Below are 14,113 nucleotides of genomic sequence, written 5' to 3' on the forward strand. Positions count from 1 at the left end.
AAAGTTTAGTCATTGTATGCCTACAGTCTTTCTGACCCTTCAGATATCGTGACTCAGATATCATTCACGTTCACGTATATTCACATTACGTAAGACTTGACTTCAGTGAAACTAAACACCATTGGTTTTAGCATACCATGTGACCAATCACGTTGTTTAAATATGCAGAAGTGTGAATATTCCTTTAATGTTAAGTAATGGCAACTTTTATGCTAACGGCTATATTTTTGTTGATATTTATATATTTATGTTCAAAATATTAATAATAATAAGTTTAATTTATATAGTGCATTTCCAGAGCTCAAGGGCACTTCACAATAAAGTACAGTAACATAATATTCATATAGACAATCATATGGACAGTGTACAGTTGCCCAGTCAGGAATAAAAACAACTGCAGTTGCATATTGCAGATATCAGATCATGCAATCAATTATACATTTCAATCCAGTGCAAAAGAACACATAACACTGTGTAGACAGTATAGAAAGTGTAACCAGTGTAGGCAGTTGCCCAATCATAATACAGATAAGCATACAAATTCAATGAGCAGTACATGAAGCATATACACATTATAACTGATAGTATTGGGAGAAAAAATAGGTTTTGAGCTGAGATTTGAATTCAGAGATAGAGGTAGTAGTTCGGAGAGCCAGCAGGATTGAGTTCCATAGCTTAGGTGCCACAACAGAAAAAGACCTGTTGCCCATTGAAGAAAGGCGGAATCTAGGAACAAGAAAATTTGCACCCCATTTAGTGTCAATGAAGGGTCAAGAATGATACCTAAGTTTATGACTGTGGTAGATGAGAAAATTAGAGTAGCATCAAGGTCAGAGCTAGGGACATTAGTTAGATTTTATGTTAGAGTTAATGGGCCAGTAATTATGATCTCAGTTTTGCTAAAGTTTAATCTGAGAAAGTTGGAGTTAAGCCAATCCTTCAATTCATTGACACATAAGGAAAACAAGGCAGTCTGGTAAATAGAATCGGGCTGGCAAGCTGTATATATTTGTTTATCATCGGCATAGCAGTGATAGCTACAACCATGATGCCGAATAATTTGTCCAAGAGGCATAATGTAGATAATTAATAGTAATGGACCAAGAACTGAGCCCTGAGGAACACCTTGTTTGAGTGGGACTGTGGGGGATTTGTAATTGTGCATAGAGATGTTGTACTGCCTATCCTTGAGATATAAAGAGAACAAGGATAAAGCAACGCCTGAGATACCAATCTGTGAAAGGCAAAAAAAGTAATAGTTTGTGGCAGACAGTGTCAAAAGCTTAGCTGAGGTCAAGTAATAAGAGAATGGAGAGATTGCCCGAGTCACTAGAGAGTAAAAGGTCATTGACAACCTTTACTAGAGCTGTTTCAGTGCTGTGATGTAAGCAGAAACTTTGAAAAGACTGCTGGATCCAGATTAGATTTTTTGAGAATAGGAGTAACAGCAGTGGTCTTGAGTGATATTTGGACAGTGGCAGAGATAAGAGACATGTTTGCAAGGTGTGAGATAGGAGCAGAAATAACCGAGGTACAGTGTTTTAGAATAAACGTGGGTGGAAGATCTAGCCAGCACAAAGAGGAATTGGATTTCTGTATTATGTCACTAATGAGGGAGGGGCTCGTCGGGTAAAGTTAGTCAAGGTTTGTATAGACTGATCAAGCTCACAAGTATAAATGGTCAGGTCATCACCAAAGGTCTCACATAAAGCGTCCAGCTTTCCCTGAAAGTGGTGCAAAAAGACAGCAAATGTCATCAGATTGGCAAATAATGTGGCTGGGTGCTTGCACTAGTTTGTTTTCAATGCTAAACAGTACTTTTGTTAGCTTTATTAATGATGTTGGAGATTTAAGTAGAGCAAGACGCATTCAAGGCTGATGTTGAAGCTGCTCTTTTCTATATAATAAAAGCATATATTGAGTAATCAAAGTGTATTTCTAAATAATAGACGTGTGCACAGAGTGTAATCTGGCTTTTCCTGTATTTTTGTGTGAAAGTGCCATAAAAGTTTTAATCACACATTTGGATCTCACAATAGCTTCGCATAAATCAAGATGTGTGAAAGTTTGACATGCTGTAGAATGGTGCCGCCTATCAGTTTAGTCACCTAAACCAACCTTCAAATGTAACAGATTACAAAATAATTATCACCTATAAATCACCATTGCACTCTAACATGAAACAGCACCCTCATTTTTAAATCTCTAATAAATTAACACGAGATATAATGTAGAATACCCAATCCTTTATCTGCGTGAGGCCTCAGATGCCCAGTTTGAGTTTGATTATCTATTTTTGTCAACACATATAATGAGTTAATGATTCTAGAACTCCCTGTGCCATGGTTCAGGCTCGAGCAGTCTAATTGACATGGTCTCCTAGTGTTTTTGCCTCAATATTTTGATGGTAAGGTAATATAGCACACTCTCTCTCCCTGTGTGCGCCTTCTAAGAGTCACTAACAGATCAGGACTAGAGCTGGAGGTTTTGGAAGTTTGATTAAACACATTGAAAAGCTTTGACATAAGCTGACAGTAACAGGCAGTGCTGACTGATCTGCAATTAGCGTTTAGCAGCTAGCGTAGCATCTACAATTAAACATGGCTCCCAGCAGTCCCTAAGGCATAGCAGTCACAAGGGAATTGCTTGTATGCTTTAAGCAAGAAATGTATTTGTACAGTATTTTGTTTAAAGAACTGCATTAATTAGTTGACAAACTTGAAGATAAGAAAATTAGCTAGTACACACTTCAAAAATGAAATTTCCATTTAGAATACACATTCCTTTACATGTATGTGTCTGTATTAACCTATATTTTATATAACCTATTTCTCTCAAGTCTTTATTATTCCTTGTTTTCCATGCTTATTAAGTCTTGGGCTATACACAATGGCATCTTATGTAACATCTGTATAATCCAAATTAATTTCATTAACTTTCCAATTTGATAGGGAGGCACTATTATGTAGAGCTGTCTGTTGTTTATTTAATGCACGTACAGTTAATGCACATACATTGCTGAGACACCTGTGAAAGCGTGCGAATCTGGAAAAACATTTGTAACTTATTTGTGTAAAATAATATGGTTGAAATCTTAAAAAGAGTGGATTCACATACATACACTATAAATAATAAAAGTCATCAAAACAGGACTTATGTACAGTTAATTTACATAATTGTCCAAAGGAACCTATTCGCCAAGATGAAACCAGATAGCACATATACATCTCAGAGGTGTCTGTTATATATTTGTATCTATAAAGCATCACAATCTAATTAACATCTGCCAAAAATCTTAAAAAGATCATATTTACAAACATTGTTAATCATAAATGTCTCAAAGACATCTGATGAATTTCTAAATAAAATCTGAGACATACGTTTTGACATACGTCTTAAAGACATATTGCAGATGAGCAAACAAAGTGTAAGATCTACAATGTTTTAATAACATACATAAGTTAGCTTGTCATGATAACATTTACTAGTCTGACTCATCCTTTTCTCCACTGTTTTCTTTGTCAGTGAATGGAGGATGGTCGTCATGGACGGACTGGTCAGAGTGTAACATCCGCTGTGGCAGAGGAGTTCAAAAGCGGACACGGACCTGCACTAACCCTGCACCACTTAACGGAGGGGCTTTCTGCGAGGGAATGTCCGTTCAGAAGAGCACCTGCACCTCTCCCTGCCCAGGTTAGAGGACACAACACTTACACACTTGCAATTGTGAGCTTGCAGACTGAATAAAATTGAATGAGAGACAAATCTTGGGTATCTCAAAATAATATCGCTTTTTTTCATTGCGTTGTCCTCCCTGATTGCATGCACCAACATACAGACAGCACAACCAGTGTGTTGGATTTTGATTCTTATGAGCTGGTTCTTTTTAATGAATCATTCACAAAGACTCACAAATTAGTCTCATACTCATGAACACTTTTTTTGAATCATTGTAACAACTTACAAATCATCAATGTGTAATTTTCCTCAAATCTTAACAGAATTTAAAATGTATAATCATCGAATCTGGCCTGAATAAATATACACTTATCAATACCATTTGACTTCATGGAGATTTGCCTGCATTAAATACAAAATTTCTCTTGTCTCTCTCCAATACTGTATTTTGTTTCTAAAACCCAGAAGTACATTTTGCCTGCAGATTTAACAGTTCGAGTCTGGTCAGTCAAGCAGTGTGACTGTCTCACTGCTATGCCTTGTTAATTAAACATGCTTTCTGAACACATTGATGGTTAATCCATCTGTCTGTGAGCCTGCATATAAAACAGCAGCTTGACAGTATGTGCAGAATTTGAATTGATCTCAGTGGCAGAATCCTCTTGAGTTTTACAGTTGATATGTGTCTGCTCTAGAAATGTGGTGCCTGCTGTCATTCTCCAAGACTTTCCATTTACTGTCTAAAGCATAATACAGTGCTCCTCAGAATGAGAGAGAGAGACAAATAAATGGAGATAAATGAAATTCAGAAAGACAGACAACTAATAGAGAATGTGTGTATGTCAGCAAGACATGAAGGTAAGATGGAAAGTTAGAATTTCAGAGTTTAGAGTATCAAAGAGGATAAGCTAGTTATACAGATGAAAGGAAAAGGATAATGCACTGCAAAAAGTAATTTACAGTGCATCTGGAAAGTATTCACAGCGCTTCACTTTTTCCACATTTTGTTATGTTTCAGCCTTATTCCAAAATTGATTAAATTCATTATTTTCCTCAAAATTCTACAAACAATACCCCATAATGACAATGTGAAAGAAGTTTGTTTGAAATCTTTGCAAATTTATTAAAAAAAAAAAAAAAAAAAAAAACGAAACAAATCACATGTACATAAGTATTCACAGCCTTTGCCATGACACTCAAAATTGAGCTCAGGTGCATCCTGATTCCACTGATCATCCTTGAGATGTTTCTAAACATGTTTCTGGAGTCCACCTGTGGTAAATTCAGTTGATTGGACATGATTTGAAAGGCACACACCTGTCTATATAAGGTCCCACTGTTAACAGAGCATGTCAGAGCACAAACCAAGCCATGAAGTCCAAGGAATTGTCTAGACCTCTGAGACAGGATTGTATCGAGGCACAGATGTGGGGAAGGGTACAGAAAAATATCTGCAGCATTGAAGGTCCCAATGAGCATAGTGACCTCCATGATCCGTAAATGGAAGAAGTTTGGAACCACCAGGACTCTTCCTAGAGCTGGCCGCCCGGCCAAACTAAGCGATCGGAGGAGAAGGGCCTTAGTCAGGGAGGTGACCAAGAACCCAATGGTCACTCTGACAGAGCTCCAGTGTTTCTCTGTGGAGAGAGGAGAACCTTCCAGAAGAACAACCATCTCTGCAGCAATCCACCAATCATGCCTGTATGGTGAAGTGGCCAGAAAGAAGCCACTCCTCAGTAAAAATCACATGACAACCCGTCTGGAGTTTGCCAAAAGGCACCTGAAGGACTCTCTGGTCTGATGAAACAAAGATTGAACTCTTTGGCCTGAATGGCAAGTGTCATGTCTGGAGGAAACTAGGCACCGCTCATCACCTGGCCAATACCATCCCTACAGTGAAGCGTGGTGTTGGCAGCATCATGCTGTGGGGATGTTTTTCAGTGGCAGGAACTGGAAGACTAGTCAGGATTGAGGGAAAGATGAATGCAGCAATATACAGAGACATTCATGATGAAAACCTGCTCAAGAGCGCTCTGGACATCAGACTGGGTTGAACGTTCATCACCAACAGGACAACGACCCCAAGCACACAGCCAAGATAACAAAGGAGTAGCCATGGGACAGCTCTGTGAATGTCCTTGAGTGGCCCGGCCAGAGCCCAGACTTGAACCTGATTGAACATCTCTGGAGAGATTTGAAAATGGCTGTGCACCGACGCTACCCATCCAACCTGATAGATCTTGAGAGGTCCTGCAAAGAAGAATGGGAGAAACTGCCCAAAAATAGGTGTGCCAAGCTTGTAGCATCATACTCAAAAAGACTTGAGGCTGTAATTGGTGCCAAAGGTGCTTCAACAAAGTATTGAGCAAAGGCTGTGAATACTTACGTACATGTGATTTTATTGTTTTCGTTTTTTATTTTTATAAATTTGCAAAGATTTCAAACAAAACTTTCACATTGTCATTGTGGTATTGTTTGTAGAGGTTTGAGGAAAATAATGAATTTAATGCATTTTGGAATAAGGCTGAAACATAACAAAATGTGGAAAAAGTGAAGCGCTGTGAATACTTTCCAGATGCACTGTATATATATATATATATATATATATATATATATATATATATATATATATATATTCAATAATTAATGTTGGGGTAATAAAATGTATTAAAGTTTTTTTTTTCTTATCGTTAGATTTTTATTTCATACAATATTCATTAAAAAAATTCAGAGGAAAGTGTTTTCATTCAGTCTTGTTTTCACTTTAGTTTTCGTTAACGATAATAACAGTGCTACGAATAGAAAGGGTCAAAATTCTTCAGCATTTTAAAATACATACACAAATAAAACCCTTCAGAAACCATGAAACCTTTCTAGTCCTCCTATATTATAATAATGACAACTCATGTCAGCACTGTCATATACCAAAATTAAATCAAATAGATGGCCACTTATGCATTGACAAATGTCTGGGCTAACCTATGATATTCACTGAACCTAGAACCACCCATTCAAAAAATAGAGGGACAGAAAGAGAACCTGAGAGGAGCAGAAGAAGAAAGAGTTATAAACCACCGCTTGTAATCATTCCGGTCCTTGGGTGCACTTACACTGGCTAAATTTATGGTTTCACTGAAAGCAGAAATCACATGGGAACCACTAGTCATGTTGGGGAAAAGTTGTGGAAAAATCTTTAGAGGACACTAGTCACTTGTCGACAAGAAAACTTAATCTCGCTCTCCAGCCCTGCTCAATCCCAGTGCCCACACTCAACAGAGACATACAAACATGGTATTTACATTTAGATTAGCTGCAGAGGAAACACCAGCAGCCTGTGGAGTCATTAGGGTAAAGGGGAAAGCCTGATGGAACAAGACAAAAGTAAATTGTCTTTTAAATTTATCAGAGACAAGCCTTGAGAGGAAAAATCATGGAACTATTGAACACCACCCAAGAAAAGAGGAATTAAATGGATAACTGCTCTCAAAGCACTGGAAGTTCTGGAAAGTTTGTAGCAAATGCAGGATTGCTCTGAAAAGTATAAGTGTGTAAGTGTTGTGAAATATAAATCTGTTTTGAAAACTGTATAGGAACAATGTGTATGTCATTTAATGAAGGTGTATGTGTGTTTATGTTTGACAGTGGATGGTGGCTGGGCAGAGTGGACTTTGTGGTCTGAGTGTAGTTCTGAATGCGAGAGGCAGCGAACTAGAGAGTGTACAGACCCAGAGCCCAAAAATGGAGGCAGACTGTGTGATGGAGCTGCTCTAGAAACTGACAACTGCACCGGAGACCTGTGCATTCAAGGTGAGGACTCAATCATCAATATTTTCATCATTGGTTCTATAATCACCATCATTGTCATCATCACTACTATCATTACCATCACTGCCATTATCGCCACTGTAATCACCATCATCACTAATATCATCACCATCATTGTCATCATCACTACTATCATTACCATCATTGCCATTATCGCCACTGTAATCACCATCATCACTAATATCATCACCATCATTGTCATCATCACTACTATCATTACCATCATTGCCATTATCGCCACTGTAATCACCATCATCACTACTATCATCACCATCATTGTCACCATTACTACTGTTATTACTATCATTGTCACCATCAAGGTCACATTATCACTACCATCACTATCATAGTGTTCATCTGTACTATCACCATCATTGTCTCCACAATTATCATCACTGCTATCATCACCAACACCATCATTGTAAACATTGCTGCTATCATCACCATTGTCATCATTGCTACAATCATCACTATCAACATCATCATCGCTACCATCATTGCCATTTTCATTATTATCAACACCATAATTTTCACCATCATCATAATGACTAGTATCATCATCATGTCTCCATCAACATCATTGTAATCATCACTGCGATCATCTCTGTAATCACTATCATTGTCATTACTACTATCATTATTATCCCCATCATTGTCATCATCAATTTCATTGCCATCATTATAATTTTCTTCATCACAGCTTAACCATTGTTGACATCATCGCTACTATATCACCATCATGGTCTTCACTGTGATTGTCATAATCAATACTATCATTACCATCATCATCTCTACCTCTACTATCATTACTATCACTATCATAATCATCATCAGTAACCTTACTATCGCTATCATTGTCTTCATCACTACTGTTATCACCATCATTGTCAACATCTTTGTAATTATTACTACTAGCATCTCTTTCATCATTACAATCACTACTACCATCATCATCACAGACTTTGCCGTGATTATGATAATCACTACTATCATTACCATCATCGTCACCACCACTACTATCATTACTATGACTGTCATAATCATCATCAATATCCTTACCATCTATATAATTGTCTTCATCACTACTATTATCACCATCATTGTCAACATCTTTGTAATACTATCATCTCTATCATCATTACAATCACTACGAACATCATCATTACCAATTGCAAATATCATCACCATCATCATCATGGTGAATATTGTAATATCATTAAAAAAAAAATCATAGTAATTTTTGTCATCACTACTGTCATCTCCATACTAGTTACATCATTGTCATGATCAATATCAGTACCATCATAACTACTTTAAACTTTACCATACACTGCATGCACAATTATTAGGCAAACTGTATTCCTCAGGATTAATTTTGTTGTTGAACAAGCACAATGCTCTCAGTCAATCCAGAATGTTATTGAACCTCAAACCTGAATGTTTAACAAAGAAAAAGTGAGTTTTGTCTTTCTCAGGGGAATATACAAGTGTGCACAATTATTAGGCAACTAAATTACAAAAATGATTTATCCCAACTTATTTATTCTAATTTTTTAGATAAGTAACAAAAAATGACAATTAAATAAATTGTGGCCTTTCAAAACTTTTCAGTGACCAATATAGCCACACTTTTCAATAACTGCCATGAGCCTTCCATCCATGGAGTCTGTCAGTTTCTTGATCTGTTCACGATCAACATTTGCTAAAGCAGCAACCACAGCCTCCCAAATGCTGTACAAAGAGGTGTATTGTCTTACCTCACTGTAAATCTCACATTTGAGAAGGGCCCACAAGTTCTCAGAAGGATTTATGTCAGGTGAGGAAGGGGGCCCAAGTCATTATTTTGGCATCTTTTAGGCCCTTGCTGGCTAGGTAAGCAGTGGAGTACTTGGATGCATGTGATGGAGCATTGCCTGCCTGAAGATCATGGCTTTCTTGAATGCTGAGGACTCTTCTTGTACCACTGCTTGAAGAAAGTACTTTCCAGAAACTTGCAGTAGGTTTGAGAGTTGAGTTTTAGTCCATCTTCAACTCGAAAAGGTCCAACTACCTCATCCTTAATGATAGCAGCCCATATCAGTACCCCTCCTCCACCTTGCAGGCACCTGACTCAAAGTGGTGTCCTGTGTCCATTAGTGATCCAGCCACAGGCCCATCCATCTGGTCCATCAAGAGTCATTCTCATTTTATCTGTCCATAACACCTTTGAAAAATCTATCTTCATGTTTTTCTTTGCCCAATCTTGATGCATCAACTTGTGAATATATTCAGTGGTGGTTGTGTTTCAGCCTTCTTGACCTTGGTCATGTCTCTAAGTACTTGACAACTTGTACTTCTGTACACTCCAGGTAGGTTGCAGTTCTGGAATATGGTAGTATTGGAGGATAATGGGATCCTGGTAGCTTCACGTTTAATTCTTCTCAAGTCTTCTGCAGTTAATTTAGGCCTTTTCTTCTCTATGCGTTTTTTTGCACCCCAGTTGACTATTTGCAACAACGTGTTTGATTGTCCGGTGGTCATGACTCAATAGTTTAGCTATTTCAAGAGTATTGCATCCGTCTGAAAGGCATTTTTCAATATTTGATTTTTCAGTGTCAGTTAAATCTCATTTTTGGCCCATTTTACCTAAGGTTATGAAGCTGCCTAATAATTATGCACGCCCTGATATAAGGTGTAGTATCACCACACCCTCCCAAATTACACAAATACATACCACCTGAAAATGATTGAATCCAATAAGCATTCAAGTTTATATGGATGGAAAATGTGCATGGAAATAATGATAAGATCAAAATACTCACTTGCCTAATAATTGGGCACGCAGTGTAATTGTCACTACTATAATCTCATCATCGTCACCATCACCACCAGCAATTTAACATAGGTTAATAGAATTATATTATTTTGTTTTTAACACCAAATTTCAGTTAAACAACATGTGGAAGTTCTAATGTTCTGAACTTTGCCACCACCTGCTATTATCCATTTGTGCTCATAAATTTCTGTTCTGTGGATCCTCCAACTTCCTAAGTGTAGCACAGAGTCAGAGCAGTAAAAAAATCATCCTACTTTTGTTTAGATCAGTGGAGACAAGTGCTCTGAGGAAGGCTGTCACTGCCTGAATGAAAGCAGTCACTCAAGCCCTCAGACAAGCAACACTTGACAGGCCATTTTGTAATTCCTTAGGAGAGGCAGAAATCTTCTGTTTTAATCCTCCTCGCTCATCATCCTGACAGTTCTTTAATCAATCTTTCCTTCCCCCTTCCCCCTGAGGGAGGAGGCTGAATACCTCAACAGCCTCTGCAGATGAGACTAAAGCCCAACACTGATAGACATCCCTATCAGAGACCAATTTAGTCCACCTAACACTCAAGCACACGCACACACAAGCACACCAATGCAGGTGTAGCTACGGTCTTCTTGTGTGGACATGGTGATTCTGTGTAAAAAATAAATAAATAAATAAATAAATATCGGACAGCGATTCCAGATTACATGCCTGTCATTGACCATCATACATATGTAGATCTGTGTTTACACAGATTAATTCAATGCTGTTTTTTTACAGTATTTACCTCCTACAAAATTCTTAAAATATGCATTTCGAACAACTATGGAGAATTTATCAGGTTGTTTCTTCCTCTACAAGGGTTTGTTTACATGTACAACACTGAGAACTAAAAAAAATTGGCATGTTAAGAAAACCCAATGTTGCAAGAAATGTTTGTAACCTCCATTCCCTGATGGAGTGAATGAGATGTGTCGATGTAGTGACACTAGGAGTCGCTCTTTGGAGCCCCAAACACCTCTGATCTTTGAGAAAAGACCAATGGGCATTGGGTGAGTGGAATTTGCATGCCACTCCCCGGACATAAGAGAATAAAAGGAGCTGGCTTGCAACCACTCATTCAGGTTTTGCACTGAGGAGCCGAGACAGGGTCCCGGCCATTTCAGCGGGTAGTACAGTGTTTTGGCAAGAGGGACACAACATCTCGTTCCCTCCTTCGGAGAAAGGGGGTTACAACAGTAACCAAGATGTTCCCTATCTGTCACTCGACATTGTGTCGATGTAGTGACACTAGGGGTTCCTATACGAAAGCCACAAACAGCTGAACTGTGTTACATGGACTGACAGTGCAGGTGCAGGCTAGCACCTGCACTGTCAGTCCATGTAGGCTATGTGCATCCGGTCTGAACATAGCCTCCCCCAATGCCCCAACAACGTCAAACTGTCACTTACCTTTTTCTTCTCCCAAAAAGTGAAATTTTTTCCCCAAGAGGAAAAGACACAGCGGAGACCACATCCTGCCCAAAGGGGCGGTTAACATGTGGTAAATACGTCACATGGGCTTACCAGCCGCATATGGAGGAATCCCCGTGGTAGGTCCTACCCAGAGGGGAGGAACATTACAGCACAGTGACCTGTGGCAGGGGAGAACCCTGACAAAGTTAGACACTGATTTGCCATCAGGGAAACCGTACCCTGGAAAATACGTCACAAGGGGTTACCACAGATAACCAGCACATATGTAGCACCTATCCCAGTACAGGGCCTACTAACACATGTACTGGGCCCGGCTTCAAATTCCTCCTCTGAATTCGCCAGCCATAGGCTCAACCTGGAGAGTATAACATCTCGTAAAGGTATTGGGTTTTGCCCATCCCACTGCTCTACAGATGTCTGATAGAGAGGTGCTATTCAGTCGCTGCTGACTCCAGAGTAGGCGGTTTATATACACTACCGTCACTATGTTGCCATGGATCAATGGCCAAAGCCTCCTTAGGGCCAACAATACCACCAGCAACTCGAGGAAGTTGATATGCCAACACAGTCACAGCCCTGTCCAGTAGCCAGCGGATGTGTGCCCGTTGCACACGGCGCCCCAGCCTAACTTGGAGGCATCTGTCGTAACAATGACACTTCTGGATACTTTCTCTAAGGAGACCCCTGCCCGCAGAAATGCAGGGTCTGTCCAAGGGCTGAACATGCGGTGGCAGATCAGCGTGATGGTGTCCGGACTCGAGTCTGAAGCCATTGCTGGAGTGTTCTCATATGCATCAACACGAGCCGAGGAACCACCGCCGAGGACGCCATATGCACCAAGAGCCTCTGGAACTGTTTCAGTGGGACCGCTGTGCTCCACCTTAATGACTTCAGGCAGTTCATCACTGACTGCGCAAGCTCGTCCGAGAGGTGCACTATCATAGTGACCGTGTCTAACATCCCGAGAAAAGAGATGCTCTGAACCGGGGAGAGTTTCTTTTCCTAGTTGACCCGAATCCCCAACCAGCTGAGGTGCCTGAGCACCAGGTACCTGTGCACACACAACAGGTCTCAAGAGTGAGATAAAATCAGCCAGTCGTCGAGGATGCGAATGCCAACTTCCCTTAGTGGGGCAAGGGCTGCCTCTGCGGCTTTCATGAAGATGCAAGGTGACAGGTACAGACCAAAGGGGAGGACCTTGTACTGATATGCCTGGCCCTCTAAAGCGAACCGCAGAAAGGGTCTGTACCGAGATAAAATCGAGACATGGAGTACGCGTCCTTCAGGTCTACCGCTGCGAACCAATCTTGATGCCGAACAAATGACAGAATGCACTTCTTTCCAGGGGTGTACTCTGCACTAGACGTGCACGAGGGGGAGAAAGCTGCCGAAATATGGCATATATCCAACAGTATATGCTTCTTGTCTGTGAGGTGAATGGGACGGCAGTGGAACTTGCTGCTCAATACCGCTCGGCTCCGAAGAAAAAGTTTGAATAAGTGGTTGCGAACTAGCTCCTTTTATACCCATATGTCCGGGGGAGTGGCATGCAAATTCCACTCACCAATTTCCATTGGCCTTTTCTCAAAGATTAGAGGTGTTTGGGGCTCCCAAGAGCGACCCCTAGTGTCACTACACCGAGACAACATTGAGTGAGTGACAGATAGGGAACCATGTTTACATTAGATTTTGACATCGATGGAAAACCCAAAGAGATGTGCATATGTCAATACGCTGCCAGAACTACAGTAAAGGTGAATTCCTGTAGAGTAAAAACATGCTAATGGACAGAAATCTACGTGTGCACTCAATTAATGCATTTACATGTATGATCTTAGACTGATAAAATGTTAGGTCATTTAAAGGCCTTTAACAGAGTTATGTAAAAATGCAATTGTCAGACCTAGATTTTTCAACATTATTCAGATTTCACTCTGCTTGTTAATTGATAAGGACCTTTACCAGTGTTCTAGCGGCCTATTTAATTTCTTGTGCACAAGTCTGTTTATGTTTGCATGTCAAAACCAGAGAAAACATTTATTTCAAATGTGGTTTTCTTGGGTTATTAGGTCTTGTGTGTGAGCATCTGAAAAAAGAGACATGTGTCTCACTGCATGATATCTGTGTTTGTCTCCCCAGACAGGAAGCTGCTCCACGATGTGAAGGTTCCGCAAGGTGAGTCACTGACGTCTCACCTTTCATCTGTGTTTTTCATCTTTTTCTTTTTGATTTTTTTAAACTTCAGTTCCATAAAGTCATTTACATGCATTATGCACAACTTCTGCATTACTTGAGAAGCAACTATTAAAAATGCTCACAGGCATATGAAGTGTGATGTAATACCAC

The 14,113-nt window shown here is 39.7% G+C and overlaps 1 protein-coding gene across 1 annotated transcript in view; it reads left to right on the top strand.

The window, feature by feature from the left end:
* Positions 1-14,113, top strand: part of LOC127628268 (netrin receptor UNC5D-like) — a 336,353-nt gene that overhangs the window by 275,371 nt on the left and 46,869 nt on the right. The window contains exons 6-8 of the mRNA XM_052105061.1: positions 3,526-3,693; positions 7,321-7,485; positions 13,907-13,942. Coding sequence (XP_051961021.1) covers positions 3,526-3,693; positions 7,321-7,485; positions 13,907-13,942 — 369 coding nt within the window. The remainder of the gene's footprint in view (positions 1-3,525; positions 3,694-7,320; positions 7,486-13,906; positions 13,943-14,113) is intronic.

Source organism: Xyrauchen texanus, chromosome 34, assembly GCF_025860055.1.
Source record: "Xyrauchen texanus isolate HMW12.3.18 chromosome 34, RBS_HiC_50CHRs, whole genome shotgun sequence".
Classification (NCBI taxonomy): domain Eukaryota; kingdom Metazoa; phylum Chordata; class Actinopteri; order Cypriniformes; family Catostomidae; genus Xyrauchen; species Xyrauchen texanus.